The 18,634-nt window shown below is 38.8% G+C and overlaps 1 protein-coding gene across 1 annotated transcript in view; it reads left to right on the top strand.

Annotated features, from left to right (window-relative positions):
* The window catches only part of Nep3 (Neprilysin 3), a 465,936-nt gene that overhangs the window by 407,913 nt on the left and 39,389 nt on the right, over nucleotides 1-18,634 (top strand). Inside the window, exons 9-12 of the mRNA XM_067140749.2 lie at nucleotides 176-398; nucleotides 3,233-3,356; nucleotides 12,980-13,136; nucleotides 13,733-13,911. Coding sequence (XP_066996850.2) covers nucleotides 176-398; nucleotides 3,233-3,356; nucleotides 12,980-13,136; nucleotides 13,733-13,911 — 683 coding nt within the window. The remainder of the gene's footprint in view (nucleotides 1-175; nucleotides 399-3,232; nucleotides 3,357-12,979; nucleotides 13,137-13,732; nucleotides 13,912-18,634) is intronic.

The raw sequence follows: 18,634 nt of genomic DNA, 5'->3' as shown, positions 1-18,634 counted from the left end.
TCCTTGTATTTATCCTATTATGTGTTCATTTCATGGTTCTACCTCTCTAATAGTAGACTGGTTTACAGAAAAGTGTACTTTACATTTGAATGTTGACTGAGTGTAGAGAGTGGATAAAGTGAATTAACATGTCCTTTAAGCTCTTTAACCTCTCTTATCATGTCCTTTGTTCCAGAATTCTCAATAACTACCTTGTTTGGCAAACAGTGCGCAGTCTTACGGCCTGCCTGTCTAAAGCTTTCCGTGATGCATATAAAGGCTTAAGGAAAGCCCTTAATGGCTCTGAAGGAGGTGAGGAGCCATGGCGATATTGTGTTACAGATACCAGCAATCTGATTGGATTTGCAGTTGGTGCTATGTTTGTGCGAGAAGTATTCCATGGGAACTCGAAGCCTATGGTAAGACAAATCAATTAAACTTAATACCAGTTTCTATATATTCATTAAAATAAAATTATTTGGGCAGATGGTAAGGTTTATAGGTACGGTTATACATCACTTACAGGTCAAATGCTTGAATCTTAATGCAGATACTGGTCAGTTAGGGTATAGTTGTCTATTTAGACATGCTTTATTTACTTTAAAAAATTGCTGGGGATTATAGTTTAATTCTAACCTATTTCACTGTATGCCATAAATGAATACAGGCATTTCAGTTAAACATAATCAGGCAACTCTTCAATTAGAATTCATTAAGCCTGATGTCAAGCCTACGTGGCTCAGATGACAGCGTGGGCCTTTCACCTCTGGGTTCCGTGGTTCAAATCCTGGTTACTCACTGTGAGATTTCTGCTGGACAAAGTAGAAGCAAGACAGGTCTTTCTCTGGGTACTCTGGTTTTCCCTGTCATCTTTCATTCCAGCAACACTCTCCTAAACCATTTCATTTCATCTATCAGCCATTAATCATTGCCTCGGAGGAGTGCGACGCACTTTGGCAGCCGGCACAATTCACATCCTCCCGCTAGATGGGGGCTTCATTCATTCTATTCCTGACATAGTCAAGTGACTGGAAATATGCTGTGGATTGTTTAAGCATAATGTCATCATTTTCTTCAGCCTGAAAATAACTCAAATATAACAACTAAAGTGGTCAGTATAAAAACTGTTTTAGTGGCTTATTAAATAACAAAATTATATTCCATAATAATCATTAGTGTGTGTGGCTTCAAATTAGGATTTGGAACATTGTTATGGACAGACCCTTGTAGGCCTACTTTGTTTAAATGAAGTTCATCAGGGAACCTCTGTGACTTTGTGTCCATGTTTCTTCTTAACTGGGGCTGGGATTGGTGCAAACACTAGAAACATATCCACATTTGCCTGGAGTTGAAGTGGGAACCACAGACAATCATTTCCAGGGTAGCTGAAAATGGGATTTTAGCACTTTTCTCTTCTCAATTGTGTTGCAAGGACCGAGCTTGATAGCTGCAGTTGCTTAAGTGCGGCCAGTATCCAGTATTCGGGAGATAGTAGGTTCGAACCCCACTGTCGGCAACCCTGAAAATGGTTTTCCGTGGTTTCCCATTTTCACACAAGGTAAATGCTGGGGCTGTACCTTAATTAAGGCCACGGCCGCTTCCTTCCCACTCCTAGGCCTTCCCTGTCCCATCATCACCATAAGACCTATCTGTGTCGGTGCGACGTAAAGCAACTAGCAAAAAAAAAAAAAAAAAAAAAAAAAATGTGTTGCAAGGTTAAGTTAAGCTAATTCCAGACATATGAACTACTTAAATTTGAGACACAGCAGGTAATCTCAACTAGATGGGAGGGTATTACACTGTGCCATACACTACATTTCATAAACCATAGATTGTGCAATTAAAGTAATTTGGAAGCAGCTTGCTACATTAAAATACAGCAATGTTATTTCCTCACTAACTGCATGCTATGGATACTGAAAGGTATGTTAAGAAGTATAGTATGTGGATATTTTCATTCTTTCCATGTGTTTGTATAATATTTTATTGAAATTGGAAGAGCTATTAATAGCTTCAATTGGATCAGGCTGAGTAGTTCAGATGGTAGAGGTCAAGTTGGCTGGTTTATTCCTGGCTAAGTCAATGATATTTTAAGGTTTCACTCCAGTGAAACACATCCCTGGCACATTGACATCTCCAAAGGCAGTAAAAGTATTTAGTTGAACATAAAAATAACAGCATTAAATATTACACTGTACAACATATGTTTTGCCCTCTGCATGAAAATATGTGGTTATATGATTTTATTTTTTTCTCCATCACATATTATTTCTTTATTCTTTGTAATGGAAATATGTGTTAATTTTGTTATTTCTTGTGGAAATATTTGTAAATAAGTTCATTGGAAATAACTTTCAATTCATATGTAACAGAGAAAATTCCTTCTCTATGTGTATTTCTGACATTGCGGTAATGGAAAAGGGGTTGTGGGACGGTGGAACTGCAGTATATTGGCAGAATATTGTTGGTCCTTTGTTACAGACACTGCTGAACATGAATACAAATGGAAACAACCAAACATGTCATTTTAAATGTCTCCTTGGGCTGAATACATGTCTTTCCCAGGTTTCAAAATTATGTACTTTTCATAAATAATGAAACCTATGGTTTCTGAAAATGGCATGTGATGGAATATTTTTATTCTAAAGCACTTATTTCCCATATCCATGACAAGTAATTTCACATAATTGTATTCAAGAGGGCAGAAAAAGCATTACAATTTGTTGTTACAGTGTTATCATTAATATCTTCATTTTCTAGAAAACTGAATCTTATCCTACTGGTACTTTATTAGACTGGTATTAACAAAATTTATACGCCGGGCTAAATGGCTCAGATGGTTGAGGCGCTGGCCTTTTGACCCCAACTTGGCAGGTTCGATCTTGGTTCAGTCTGGTGGTATTTGAAGGTGCTCAGATACATCAGCCTTGTGTTAGTAGATTTACTGGCACGTGAAAGAACTCCTGCGGGACAATATTCTGGCATCTCGACATCTCCGAAAATCGTAAAAGTAGTTAGTAGGACGTAAAGCCAATAACATAATTATTATTTTAAAATGTATACAGTTTAGCCATTCGATTAGAAGAGAAATGTTACTGAAATTATTAGATTTCCTATTTCTTGCAATTGGCAGTAAGTTAAAATATAATCTTGCATAGCCTATTTATTTTAAATCCCACGAAATCTTTCCTTCTGAGTGAGTAACTGATCTACTTTTCTTAAAGAATTATGTGCTTTGCATTTATTCTTCTAGGCTGAGCAAATGATTAACGAAGTAAGAACAGCGTTCAAGAAAAATTTGAAGAACTTGAACTGGATGGATACAGAAACAAGGGAAGCTGCTGAAGGAAAGGCAGATGCCATAACAGATATGATAGGTGAGATCTTGAATTGTTATATAAATGTTCAACCTGTAGTTCAATTTTAATAATTAAGGGGTTAAGATTTAGTTGAAGATCTGGTTGTATAATACACTGCCAGAAAATAAATTAGTGCACCTGGAAAGACATCAATTTTGATCTGATGACAGCAGATGCCACCTGGGGGATAATAGATGTACTGATAATGGTTTCAATGTTGTCCGCCAACAGATAGCATAGTGACATAGCTGTATTCTTAATAGGGAATGTTTACAGCCATAAGGCTCAGTGTGATGTGAACGTGTGAAGCAAACAGGCGCCATGCCACGGAGACGCACTCGTGCTTCCTATAGCCAACTGAGTGAGTTTGACAGGGGTCAAAGTTTGGCCTTCCAAGTGGCGGGATGGTCCTTTTGGAGAATTGCAAAACAAGTTGAACGTGCTGCGTCAGTTGTGCAATGATGCTGGTTGCAATGGTCACGTGAACATTCTCACACCCGTAGACGAGGTTCTGGATGTCCACGCAGCATAGACATCAATCAGTCACTACTGATCTGCATTTAGGGCAGTCACTCAGGTGGCAGATTCCCTATCTGTTGTTTTCCTAGACTTTTCTTAAATGATTGCAAAGAAATTTTAAATTTATTGAACATCTCCCTTGGTAAGTTATTCCAATTCCTAACTCCCCTTCCTATAAACGAATATTGCCCCAATTTGTCCTCTTGAACTCCAGCTTTATCTTCATATTGTGATCTTTCCTACTTTAAAGATACCACTCTAACTCATTCCTCTACTGATGTCATTCCACGCCATCTCTCCACTGACAGCTTGGAACATACCACTTATTGCAAGTAATCAGCTTCATTTTCCGTATCAAATTCTAATCACAGAGACTTACAGTAATTGAAAATCTTCCACCTTTTTGATACTTTTTATTTGCTTTTTAGCAAATTAATTAATTATAAACAGTACATGTTTTGTTCTCACTTGAGAACATCTTCAGCTGTTGTTAAGCTTAGGTGAATTGCTAAGTTTCTGAGTACATTATTTTCAGGTACATTGTTCCTCTTAAAAACTATTTGAATATAAATTAAATTAAAATGATGTTAAAACAATGTGGACCGAGCTCGATAGCTGCAGTCGCTTAAGTGCGGCCAGTATCCGGTATTCGGGAGATAGTAGGTTCGAACCCCACTGTCGGCAGCCCTGAAAATGGTTTTCCGTGGTTTCCCATTTTCACACCAGGCAAATGCTGGGGCTGTACCTTAATTAAGGCCACGGCTGTTTCCTTCCCACTCCTAGCCCTTTCCTGTCCCATCGTCGCCGTAAGACCTATCTGTGTCGGTGCGACGTAAAACAACTAGAAAAAAAAACACAATGTGGAGGTTAATGGGTTAATGAAATGAGACAGGATGAATACATAGTTAGCTTACTTAAAAAACTATATCTATTCATTGGAATAGTTGTTAAAAGTTTCAACTCTATTACACTAAAAATATCTGTTTGTCTTCCAGTTAAAAGGTTTTTTTTTTAAAATGATTGACTTCTTGACACTGTTTTAATTATTGTTGAATGTTCATTCCTTTCACTCCTTCCAGGTTGGCTGTTAATTATTTTGAGCTTGCTTAATGTGCCCTAAATTGAGTCTAATGCGGAATACATAGTTAGCTTACTTAAAAAACTATATCTATTCATTGGAATAGTTGTTAAAAGTTTCAACTCTATTACACTAAAAATATCTGTTTGTCTTCCAGTTAAAAGGTTTTTTTTTAAAATGATTGACTTCTTGACACTGTTTTAATTATTGTTGAATGTTCATTCCTTTCACTCCTTCCAGGTTGGCTGTTAATTATTTTGAGCTTGCTTAATGTGCCCTAAATTGAGTCTAATGCGGAACTGTGAAGCTGGTTGCCATTCACTTTTTGAGAAGGGAGCTTCGTCTCAATTTCTTACTGTTGTTAAACGCCAATTCTACCGTGACCCTGGAGGAGCTACGTTTGAAGCTGCTTTATGTCTTGTATATAAGAGCAGGCCCAAGACTACCCTAGGAAGAGATTCCACTCCTAAAGAAAAGTTTCCCACATTCACTTTCAATAACAGTAGCATTTACCAAATTTCTAATATTTTTAAAAAACACAACATCAAAACAGCATATAGAACCTCCCACACCAACTCCAAACTCATTTTCAATCCACACACTGTCAACAATAACAACATTAATAATAAATATTTGAACTCCAGAGTTCACAAATTAGAATGCCAATCCTGAAAACCAGCTATATTGGTCAAACAGGCCATAATATTGTCATAAGATACACCGAACATCGCAATGCTCTCAAATATAATCATTTTTCAGCTATGAGTGAACATCATAAAGCATCCTGCCACAAATACACTTCAATAGATAAAGATCTTAAGATCTAAAAAGGCACCTTGCTCAATGTTCTTGAGAGCAGCCGTTTGAGAGGAAACCACCTTCTAAACACCGTAAGTTTAAAGCTTTCTTCACACCCATTTCACACTTTTTACTTATTAGCCCAAGTTTCTCACACAACCTCATCTTTTTCCCATTACAGATTGGAACTTCATTAATGGTTTCCACTAGGTTGCTTACAGTTTACCATGCATCTGTCATCTCCTCCAACACAGCTTCTCAATTTCACGTCGATGCCCTTCCGACCTTTTATAATAAGGCAAACCAACCAGCCAACATTATGAAACAATAATCAAGAATGGGACCGCTAGATTGAGGAGATATTGAGAATGCTGCTGTTCTAAAGTTTTAAATTTCAACGGTGGTTTTTCCATCACTTGTCACAGGCATTTCGCCTGCACATTATCTCAAGCTTGGTTTCTCAAACTTATTCGCTCCCGCTCCCCTCCTAGCCATTCGATGTGAAAGTGTTTCCACAAAGACAGATTTTCGGCCTGAATTTTCGACACAATGATTTCATCCTGTTTTGAATTGTTACAAAACCAATATTTTGTAAACTAAGAGGTCCCCAACCTCACTACGTGCACTTATTGTTCATTTCCATCTGTATCATTTGTTTTCTTTTCTTCTTATGTTAACACAGTTTTAAGTTTCAATTATGTTTTGTATTAACCCTGTTTTCACTGTATTTTATTGCAGCAAGTTATTTTTTGCCCCACATGATGATGTAAATATTGTATATTCTGCTAATTTTGTTTCTGTCCAGGCTCTCTTTTGTTTTTTCATTTGTTCCTTCATTATGTTTTTTGGCATTTTTAGCTTGTATTATGTATATTATTTCAAACCCTCCCCCCTCCCCATTTCACTGAAGATGGCTCAAACGAGTTGAAACATGTTTGAATTTGACTACTCCATCTAATGATGGAATTATATGATGTATTGATTTAGGAGGATACACTCAATTTTTTACCTTTGTAAAGTGAAAACCATCAATACAGAATGATTCTAATATCTTGTAACACACTTAATGTTTCATAAAACTGAGTCATGTACGGGGCACTGTCACTAACATACACTTTAACTGCATCATATGGTACACTATAACTGCGCAGAGCTTCTAAAACAGCACGAGAGCGGTTTGTAGCATTTCTTGCATCAAGATAGTTCACAGAAACAACATGCAGCTCTCTTTTCGATCTGGCTGGGACTTGGAATATGATGATAAAAACACAACGGCCCATTCTATCTGTAGTTTCATCGCAGAGTATGTTGATGTTCTTCGCCACTAGAGCCTCTGCTGTTCTTTTCTGGTGGTCAGATTTTACTTCTAGAAAGGAAGAAAGACCTCAAATTATAACAAAATAATTTAAAATTACTGGAATAATTGGTTATGGGTATGATAGTTCGATATGGAAATCGTACTCAAATTTGGTATCCTTCAATTTTGCTCGTGGTTTCGATGTCATAATACCTAAACCGTACCCGATCAATGAAATCGAAAATTTCCCGGTAACTATACTTCACGTAGAGTTCTCACACATGGCAGCTCTTCATTTGAAAACTCAGTAATCCAGGCTCTTAGCTCTTTGCTTTCCAGCTTTACCAGAGATATATTTGCTTTGGCAAATACTTCAACTGTGCGTTTCAAGAAGTTATCTCTGGAATTTTTTTTTGTCATTTACAACTATCTGTGCAAGCACAGAGGATTGCTTTCTTTAAGACATACTAGCACCAAAGGTTGAACTTTCATTATCGCATTGCTTACCTACATGTTTTCAGATTTAACATGTTTCACAATGCTATCTTTTATTGCCCACCCAACTCGGCAATTACAATACTTGCAAAACACTGTCGCTGAATCTGTGGCATATAAACAATCCTTTGCATATTGCTGAGCCCTTCTGTGCGCAGTTTTTGTCGTGCGCCCCATAACCTAAACGATCGCTCAACTTTCTACTGTTCACTAGTTTCAGTTTTGAACAACAGGAAAACAACACTGCATCTATCTCGTTATTTCCGTGACACTCTATTTACATTTAGATAATAATCAATACAGATCTTATTCTCCTTGATATTCCCATTGTAAAGATCGATTAAATTCAGCAAGCAGCAATTGATCGGCTACTTTTCTTCATCGATCGGAACGGTCGAAAGATTTATGCATCATATTTTGAGTATTTCTGCCGATTTTGCCAAAATATATTGTTTCCTCCAGTAAAATAGCACATTTTCACAGAATTTGCACCAAAATCGCATATTCATACTAATTTTGCATTTTGGGTCACAATTCGCATTTTGTCGCAATTCTATTTATGTGTACAATGATTTTATTCCACATTAGAATTACCGTAGGCTTGGATTCAGTACTAGATTAAAAAATTTGCATTTATCGCAAATACGATTTTTCACATCCCTATTTATTACTCTGTAAAGAATAATATTATCTGCAAAAAGCATTATCTCTGATTCCACTTCTTTACATATACCATTGATAAATATAAGAAAACATCAATGTCCAATAATACTGCTTTGACATCCGCCAAGATCATCGTATTGTAACAGCAACAGTGACAGATTGTACAGCTACCACAGCACAAATAAGAGGATTTGTGAGCCCAGAAGTGTCAACACCAGGGAGTAAAGAATACAGGGAGCTGCCCGCTACACTACTCCCTGTAACTATCGCTTGAAGCCAACGACCACGCCCCCCCATGGTTAGCAAAACATGGCAATTCTTACATTGTGGATATATACAAAAACTAAGACATTTTCTTTTGAGTAGGAAAACTTCGAATCGCTCAATTAAGAACGATCATTTTCAAAATAACGCGGCGATTAATTGTAACACAATTTTCTGACAAACAGACCTATTAATGCTTTTTTACTGAGCTCTAAGGAAACGTTTATCATGACCCGCAGCCTTAAGTCTACTCTCTCGCTAGTTGACTACCGGTACTATAAACAGAGTATCTTAAAAACTGGAGATGCAAATCTTCACCAGGTATCAGTAAAGATAAGGAGTAGGCTATTAATAAGGGCATACTGCAATCTGAATGCTTTAGGGGAATGCACAATAAATCATCAAACTGGGCTTAGCAGCATTGCTTACTACATATTTTGGAGTGGTAGTTGTGATTGTTGTTTAAATAGGAAGTACAACCATCAAGTAAACCGTCCTCTGACACAAGTGGAAACAATGCAGGACTCAGCTAAGGGCCCCTTGGACGCCAACCCACACTCTAAAGTTAAGAGCTCCTTAGGCCATTTGGACGCTAAACCACACTCCTTAATCGCCTTTTACGTCACGTGGTGGTGATTATTGTTTTAAGAGGGAGTACAGCTAGGCAACCATCATCTATTAACACTAATCAGAGAGTTATGAAGGTATTGGCCAAAGAAAGACAAGGGCCATGAAGGGCATGAAAATGAAAAACTCCCTAGGCCTCGAGTGCTGTAATTCTGTAGGTAAGAAGGGAATGCTTCAAAAATGTAGGTACTGCATTCTCCTTAAAAACAACTTTCTTCATGGACCGATCAAACAATTCCTGTTTGAAATGTGCTGAACATATTCTGGTGTAAGGAGAAGGTATCCAATTTTCCTTTCTAATGGCCTTAATCCACTCTGCTCTCCTTTCTTCATGAATGGAAAAACCTCAGGAAAAATTGACGATAAACAGCAAGTCTAACCTAAAAATTCTTACGAAAAGTGGACGGAGCTTCTGAGACTTCGAAATATTGGCACAATGACAATGGAGGTACTATGATATACTGTACTACATATTACAAGCCATACTTAGAATCTTACCTGTGAAATATTATTCCAGGAATATTTTTGGATTTCCGATTTGTGCAACCGTATGCACAACACAACATTGTGAGAGCTACAACATCAACTAAATATTAGTATTTCTTTTATGTTTTAGTGTGTTGTACAGTGTTTGCATCTGAAAATTCCTGCAATTACAATTTGTGTTTGCTGTGATAGATTTGACTATCAAAAAACAACATGCATTCTCATGCCTATTTACGACTACGCCCCATATGTAGACCACTGTCATTGGGCTTCACTCCTAGAGCTCTGAGGCATCTCCCTGTATTCTTTACTCCCTGGTCAACACGAACTGTTGCCAATCGGTTAGCAGTGGGACTGCGGGCATACACACCTCTAGCCCATCTTCCACTCACGCCACAGCATCGACATATACGGCTCAACTGGTGCCGTTAGAGGATCACTTGGAAGATTGAATGGCAGGCCATAGTCTTCAGCGATGAAAGCAGATTCTGCCTGCACGCAAGTGATGGTCGTTTGTGCATACGACGTAGACCTCGTAATCTATGATCTTGTACACAGCAAGCTCACATATCAAACGCAAGTCAACCACACCAATAACAATAATGATAACATCACTGCACAGCTACAGATGGGAAAGGAGCCACCACTTTGAGTCTAATGCTACTCAAATTTTACAAATGTCACAGGACAACATGATTCAATTTTAACATAAAACAACAAGATTCAACACACAGCAGAGCTGAATATATATACATTTTATCCTAGTTATATCTATACACCTGATACTCTTTTTAAATATGGAAAATGTTTTATTCTATGTACATATAGGAAGACAAAATCTTTTATACAATAATAAGATAATTTTACAAGGAAATCATATTGTAACGAGTTGGCGGGGTAGTAGGATCAACTGAAACTAGACTGGTAGCTTCAATACTAAGATTTATTAGCTACATGCTAAACTACACAAGACTACACACAACGTTTGCTCATAACACACACTTACACAGTCCGCGCGCTCTCTCGTCCTTAGTTTCTCACTTGTTCTCACACTACACAGTTTTACACCCACACACAAGGTCCCACGTCGCACGGCTACACGTTCTCTCCTTCGCCAGCAGTCCACACTGTAGCACACTAGTCCGATAATCACGGCAGTTCACATACTTCACTACACTGGCAGTCGCTCACGACTGAACCACAACAACTTCTAACTCAGCCTAACTCTAATTGACTGCAGGCAGGTCGTTCCTCTCTTATATACCTGTGCTGGCCCTTCTATAATCGTCCGGATGCTGGATGGATCCAAGAACACCGCGAGATGGAACACTCCAGATTAATCGTGGAGTCATTTCCATACTCCTCTGCTACGGGACCGCGAGCGGAAGTGAATGGTGCTGGCCTAGCACTTAAGCGCTGCTTGTGATTGGCGCAGCTAAGGCTTAAGGGGTGGGCCTATATGGTGCCGGGCCGGACCCACTGCCAGTTGGCATGGCGGACGCTGTGACCATTACAATATTATTTAAGCTCCAAGGCATCAACCAAGTGTACAACTATGAAAAAAGACTTGAACACAGAAGTCAACCGATGAACTGAATAATATGCAAGACAAGAACGTTCATGTGCATGAAGTGTTCCTACATATGTTATTTTTGTTACATATACTTGTAAGATAGTTTTAAGTGGAGATAGTGTTTTATAAACTAATTTTAAGATCTAAAGCATATTATTATAGACATATAATTGCATTGTGACACATAGTGACATACATGCCACTTTCCATTTTGACATGCCCCATTTGGACGTAACCAAACATTTGTTATCATATGGCATTCCTCACACAAAGTAATTTCAATCATTGCTTCATGATCTATGTGTGTGTATGTATGTTTAGTCTTCAGCCCTAAGGCCGGTTGGATCCTCAACAGCTCTGCCATCAGCTGTCATAGATGGCCTAGGCATCACTGAAGAGGCATATTAGGGAAATGAGGAGTGAGGTAGTTTCCCCGTTGCTTTCTTCACCGAGTCAGAAGTTGCTATTACATATCAGTCTGCCAAGCCCACTGAAATGCATGCACCAACCGACCCTATGAGCAAAATTTTCACACCGTTCATAGCAGGGACTGGCTGCAGAAGGAATGGCATTACTAGCATCACTCATACCTCAGTCACTTTCATATTGTCAAAGCCAGTATAAGACAGAGACAGATCAATGAAAGTAACAAAATTACGCTAGCCCATACCAGAAGACATAGTGCACTGTAAACACTAGGTTCTGCCAGCAAAGGCTCTATATGTGAATGTATTGTTCAGCTGAAGATGACCCAAAAAGGGGTCAAAACCGGTACTGTAGTAATAATTACAATAAATAAGTATTGAAAAGCTGGAAGTCCTTTCCTATTTATAATTGTGACGTAGACCTGGCGGGCGCTGTCTCGTAGAGTGCATTCTTCCAAGACACACTGGCCCCACCGCAGGCCTTATGGTCTGGGGTGTGATAAGCTACAACTCTCGTTCATCTTTGGTGTTTGTGGAGGGAATGCTGACCAGCGCTTGGTACGTGCAGAATGTTGTAAGACCTGTTCTTTTGCCGTTCTTGCAAAAGGAAGGTGATGTGTTGTTCCAACAGGATAATGCTCACCCACACACTGCACGTGAAACTCAGTGTGCTCAGCAAGACGTGCAGCCCCTGGCCAGCACGATCTCCGGACTTGTCTCCCATCGAGCATGTATGGGATATGATGGGACGACAACTGACACGTGCGAATCGTCAACCCAAATCTCCTGCAGAACTACATAAACAGGTCGAACAGGCATGGAATAATGTATCCCAAGACAGTATTTGCCATCTGTATGATCGAATGGATGCCAGAATCTGCGCCTGCATTGCCGCCCATGGAGGATACACCACGTACTAATATGGGTGTTTCAGCATGGATCGACACCTCGTACCTCAGTACCGCTTGAGCTATTGATCCGTAAATGTAATCATTTTATGTACTCCATTTCACTGTTTCAACAATAAATTTTGAGTGAATTCGAAAACTCTAAGAGGGTGTACTAATTTTTTTTCTGGCACTGTAGTTCATTTACCTTTTAACTGAAATGAGTCAACTTTATTTTTTCCTTCAATAATTAGTTTAATTTTTGTCTTTTCAGTTTCTAATTTATATTAACATTACCTGATTTCCTCATTCTTAGAGAATATGAAGAATTATGAATGGTGAACAAGGATATTATTCTTTTTTTCTTGCAGCTAATTCTTAAGGGCCAGAACATGCACTTGTAAGCTTTCAGGACTTTTGTAGATATACTATTATATTGTATAATCCTTTAAATCTCTTTCTGGATCAAATATTGTAGTGTTCATGGCGATACAAGAGAACTGATATAGTTATGTTTAAATGTTAATAGGATTTCCAGAATATATCTTAAATCCTGACCAGCTGGACGAGAAGTACGAAGACCTGGAAATTCATGAATATCAGTACTTTCAAAATAACATTCGTGTAAACTTGTACAATCTTAAGAAAAATTTGGAAAAACTTGACCAACCAGTAAACAAAACAAGGTATGTCAATAAACACAAAATGGTAAATGTGAAACATTCTAAATAAAGTTAATTTGAATATATAGTAGTTATGTCCACAAGTACTGCTAATATGGCTGTTAAATTCTGAATACAGTTGGGTCAACTGAAAGTTCCTGTCATTTACTTTCTTAGTTGCTTTCTTTCTTTCTTTCTTTCTTTCTTTCTTTCTTTCTTTCTTTTTCCCTCAAACGTTTGTCATGATAAATAAATATTCAACCTATCTTAATTCCACAAAATCTATTATGTGACTTGCTTTAATATCTGTACTTCCCCAGTTTTTTAATTTCATAGTTTTCTGTCGTGCTGTGCTGGAGTATTAGTTTCTTTTGTATTGTTAATATTTACTAATGGTGTTCTACCCAGTAGTTAGAGAAATTATAATATGGTTTATTATTCAGTATGGTAATATTTCTTTTTATACACTTTTCAGTTTCTGATCAGTAGCTATCAAATGTACTAGACTGTTTGAGGCACAGAAATGGGTAACATATTAATCTGTGTTCCTCTGTACTATACTGTAGGACACAAATGTGAGAATTCTTGTGTGTTAACATACAACTGCCATATGATTGCAGGTGGGGCATGACACCACCCACTGTGAATGCCTACTATACCCCTACCAAAAACCAGATTGTGTTCCCTGCTGGTATCTTGCAATCTCCCTTCTATGATATAACTCGCCCACACTCTCTGAACTTTGGTGGGATGGGAGTTGTAATGGGCCATGAGCTGACTCATGCGTTTGATGATCAAGGTAAGCCTTGATAGGCATGAAACCCTTTTATTTATTGAACAGATTGCTGATTTTCAAATATATGTAGATATGTTTGTGCACACATGTAATGGTTTGTTGTATTGTTGTACTTCTGGTAGTAGGTATCTGTAAAACAATAAAGATTTTTCCCTTGTTACATGCATGACATTCATCCTGGAAAATGTTAATTAGGACCTCTAAGGATTAGTTGAAACTTATTGTATTGAAAGAGCACAAAACCTTTTAGAAGCTGGTATTTGTCTTAAAATTACAAGCATTGAGTAAATGAATTGTTTGTGCTTTATTGCATTAATTTGTTTTATAACGTCTCTTCATTAATTTGTGTTAAGCTCAGTATTAGTGCTTTTAGGAGCAAATTACCGGGATGTTTCTCTTAACATAGTAATTTACTCAATGGTAACTTAAAGAGACAGCTGGGTAGGTGTTCACACACACTGTGCCTAAAGCCAACAGATTTACTCCAGCTAACTAAGTTACACTTTAAGGTGTTCACAACAGTCAGTGGATTTGAGGACATATCGACAAACTGTTTTCAGAGCAAAGTTTCAACAAAAATAATCTTAAGACTATTTTATCATATCATAGCACCTCCTCCTTTACCTATAACATGTACAGCCCATTGAGGGCCCTGGGCTGGCAAGATGATGGCTCCCCAGCCAGACGGCCTGATAACACTAGAGTGCCACGTGGTCAACCTGACAACTTTCTCGACTGTATTGCTCAGCTTTGGTCTTCTGCCTCTTGCATCGCTCCTCAATTGAACCCACGAGGCTGTGGGAACACTGTTGTGGCCTTCAGTCAAGGATTACAATTTTTGGACAAGCCAGAAATTGAATTTGGGGCTTCCAGGCTGTAGGCAGACAAGCTATCCCTACACCATGTGTTTTCATAATGTTTATAGGCATAGTATTACTATTGTTCATTTACAATACTAGTTGGAGTGGACACGGACTGGGCAAACCCTTGAGAAATGTGTTCGTAAATATGACCAAACTACAGGAAATGTCCATTTTAAATAGTTACAGAGATTCTGCAATAGATCTTAAAGATAATTATTTCCTTAAAAATTACTGTTCAGAATGATTCATGATTCTAAAGAATTGTTCTCATATTGAAAATGACAGTATTTTGACACTGATATTTGTCTGAGATACAATTTCTCATGACTTTTACAGTATGGTAGTATGAGAGTTACATGTACACTTGGACAATTCTCTTACAGGGTTAGCTGTTCATGGAAGTTATTTACTGAAGTATACAGAGTGGTCGGAAACAACGTGAACAGAGTATATGAGCCTTAGAGCATTAGTCATACTGATGAGTAATTTGAAAAATTTACATCCCTACCTCCGTTGTAGGTTCAAACCCCACTGTCGGCAGCCCTGAAGATGGTTTTCTGTGGTTTCCCATTTTCACAGGGCCGCTTCCTTCCCACTCCTAGCCCCTTCCTCCCTCATCGTCACCATAAGACCTATCCGTGTCGGTGCGATGTAAAGCAAATAACAAAAAAAAAAAAAAACCTCCGTTGTAATTTTATAAGCTGCTGAAGGTAGCCAATCAGATCGCTTTGCAGTCAAATTCAAACAGGTCGGGCTTGAGAGTCATGCTGAGAAATGGGCGTCAAACACTAACACACCATGGGTTTCAGCCAATGCCACCGTAGCGTGCTTGCTATGGGCTGTGCCTATCAACGGGGAGGTCCTTATTTAAGTCCCTCTCCTGGAGAAGTTTATTTCTTCTATCGGCTTTCCCAAGCCGATCATAAGCCATAGGCAAATTTAGCAACATCACCTCGCAAAGCCCATCTGAAGTCGCCCGCGAAGCGATCTGATTGGCTAAATTCAGCAGCTGACAAAATAATGGCACGAGATATCCAATTACAGTATTTTTTTTCATTTATTTATCAGTATAACCAGCCCCGTAACACTCATATACCCAGTTCACATTGTTTCAGACCACCCTGTATTCTTCTTCTTCCTCTCCTTTGTTTTGCCTCATGACTGAGGTGTCGTGACTATCATAATATTCAGCCCTCTAGCCGATGAACCATACTCCGCCATTCTTCCCTATCTAAAGCTTTCAATGTGGTTGCTCTGAGAGAACTCTGTAGGGGGCCATTCACCATTATAGCATAAGTTTATTGACATATAGCATAAATTAAAATTTGAATGCTGGGATAATGGTGGTAGAACAAGTGTTGTATTGCATTCTGGAATAGCCACATATTATTCTCCTAGTCTTCCAAAGAGCAAACCATTACCATGAAAAGTTTTTTCCTTCCACACAAGATTATAAAATATCTTGAACTTCTGTACAGGTAGGTTCCAGATCTACCTCCAGAACCAACCAAGGATATTGTTGGGATCATATATAAAAATGACAAATTATTCATATGCACATATTTTATTATCTGGAACAATTACGGCAATCTCAAATACCACCAGAATGCATACAGTGCATGCATGAAGGGTCAGGGCAGATGATACAAAAATACCAGGTTCAACAAAATGTAGCAGTGCAGCGACAATGTGGCTACGTCAGAATGTGAAATTTTAGTCTGTCCCAAATGTCTTTATTCAATAAATGCAATCATAGGATAACAAGTTACAGGACAAAAGCTAGTATTTGAGATATTTAAGCATATGCTGTATTCAAATAATCCTCCTCATCCTAATTTTCTTCAATCCTTTACCCTTAACAGGGTTTGGTGACATCTCATGAAGCAGGCAGCAATCTTGATGCCATCCAATTGTGCTAGTGTGGATTACCTAGGGAAAGGATTGCCCCAGTAAGGGCAGCAGCTGCTCTATTCACTCTCTGCCTCTTGCCATTGACCTTGCCCTATACAATTACACCTTCCATGCTGCCTGTTCTGGCAATGCAGCTGAAGTATCCGAGGTATGCCTGGGTTATCTGTTTCAGGAGTCTAATTTTTATCTCAAGCCCATCCAGCACGGAGATGCTCGTATGGTGTTCAGTCCAGGAGATCCTGATATGGATATGCAGATGTATCAACATTTAGAAGCTCTTAATCTTCTTTGCATCTGACTGTTTCATGATCCGCCTTGCCAGTGAAAGTTGCAGTGGGGAAGATAAGGGTATTAGTGAGGTGGAGCTGGGTGTTCTTTGTAATAGGACAGTCCTTCCAAATGCAGCTCAGCTTCATGTAGCTAAACAAGTCGTGGCTGTTCTCCTCCCAATTTTATCAGGGAATTCCCGTCAGTTGGAGGTCAAGGAGCCTAAGTAGACAAATTTATTGCCAAACTCGAAGCCTGCTACCTCCCTCATGTTAGGCCGATTATCTGCCTGCCTGTCCATGATTATTACCTTCAATTTAGCTGTAATAATTCTCTGCTTACCAGAGTCAGCTTCCTCATTATGGTCGGCAGTTCCTTTGCACTTGCTCCTGGGATGAACGTATCATCAGTGTATCTCAAGTTGCTAATCTTCCTTCCCCTCCCACCGAGATTCCTCCTTCACTATTTTTCAAGTCTTTTCTCATCTGCTTGATGTTATGTTACACAGGATGAGGAAGAGAATACAGCCCTCCATTGTGCCAGTTTGTGTTTGTAGTTAGCCGGATTTTGTCAAGTTCACTTTGTCGCTGTATTGTTTTCATGTTGATTCCTCATTTCTACAAGGTGCTTGGGCACTCTTATTTCAAGAATAATTGCCCCAAGTGGTGCCTACTTTATGGTAGTGTAATCGACAAAATATAGATAGGTCTTTACATTAAATTCTCAGGCCTTCTCTAAGATGCATGTACATTTATGATTTGCTCTCTGTGACCTTTACCAGGAATGAAGCCGCACCGATCTTCGGCTATTCGCGGAGTAAAACGTTCTTGAGCTGGTTGTGAATGGCTTGCAGAATTATCTTGCTGGTATGGGGAATGAGTGCTATTGTACTGTAGTTCCAACAGTAATTGGGAGAGACCTTTTTAAAAATGGGGCTGAAGATTGAGTGCACCTATCTTCTGGCCATACTCCTATTTTCCAGATGTTGTTACATAACTCCAACATTACATCCGTCCCTGCAGGGCCCGTGGCTTTGACATGTTCTGCCATTGTGCCATCTGTTCCAGGTGACTCTCCATTCTTCCGTCCCCTAGTGTCTTTTCTCTTTTTCCCATCATAGGAAGGAGGCCTCCAATTCACGGGGGCCTTGCAGCAAAGTTGCTTGTCCGTGATTATCATTGAAAAGTTTGGTGCAGCTCTGCCATCATACCATGCCATCATTCTCATGTCTGATATTTCACCATTTCAAAAACTTCATGGGACTTTTAACAGTTGTCACGATTCTCTAGATCAGTACATATTCTCCCCAATAAGGCATTCTGGTCCTACTGCAGCCTTATTTGATTCAATGATTAACCTGTTTCAGTTGGTCCAAGGTGTCAGAATCACCCTTGCCACTTTTGATGCTCCTTTTCTTTCCTACAAATTGTGGGGCTGTTATTGGTCATCCAGAGCTGCTCCTGCTTCTTTTGGATTTGTAATGTTCTGCTCACCCTCACTGCATCATAGCTTGTTGGTATCTCCATTTATGTCTTTCAGATGTTGTTGAAAAGCTGCTTTATCTGTGATGTTCATGAACTCTTCTACCTCCTTCTGTAAGAATTTGAGTTTTAGGGTAAATATGGTTGGAATTTCAAGCTGTGCCAGGTTTGGCCTTCATAGTTTTGTACAGTAGCTTGCTTGAT

Source organism: Anabrus simplex, chromosome 2 (assembly GCF_040414725.1).
Source record: "Anabrus simplex isolate iqAnaSimp1 chromosome 2, ASM4041472v1, whole genome shotgun sequence".
Classification (NCBI taxonomy): Eukaryota; Metazoa; Arthropoda; class Insecta; order Orthoptera; family Tettigoniidae; genus Anabrus; species Anabrus simplex.
The sequence above is the reverse complement of the archived record's forward strand: the minus strand, read 5'-3'. Positions and strand labels throughout refer to the sequence as shown.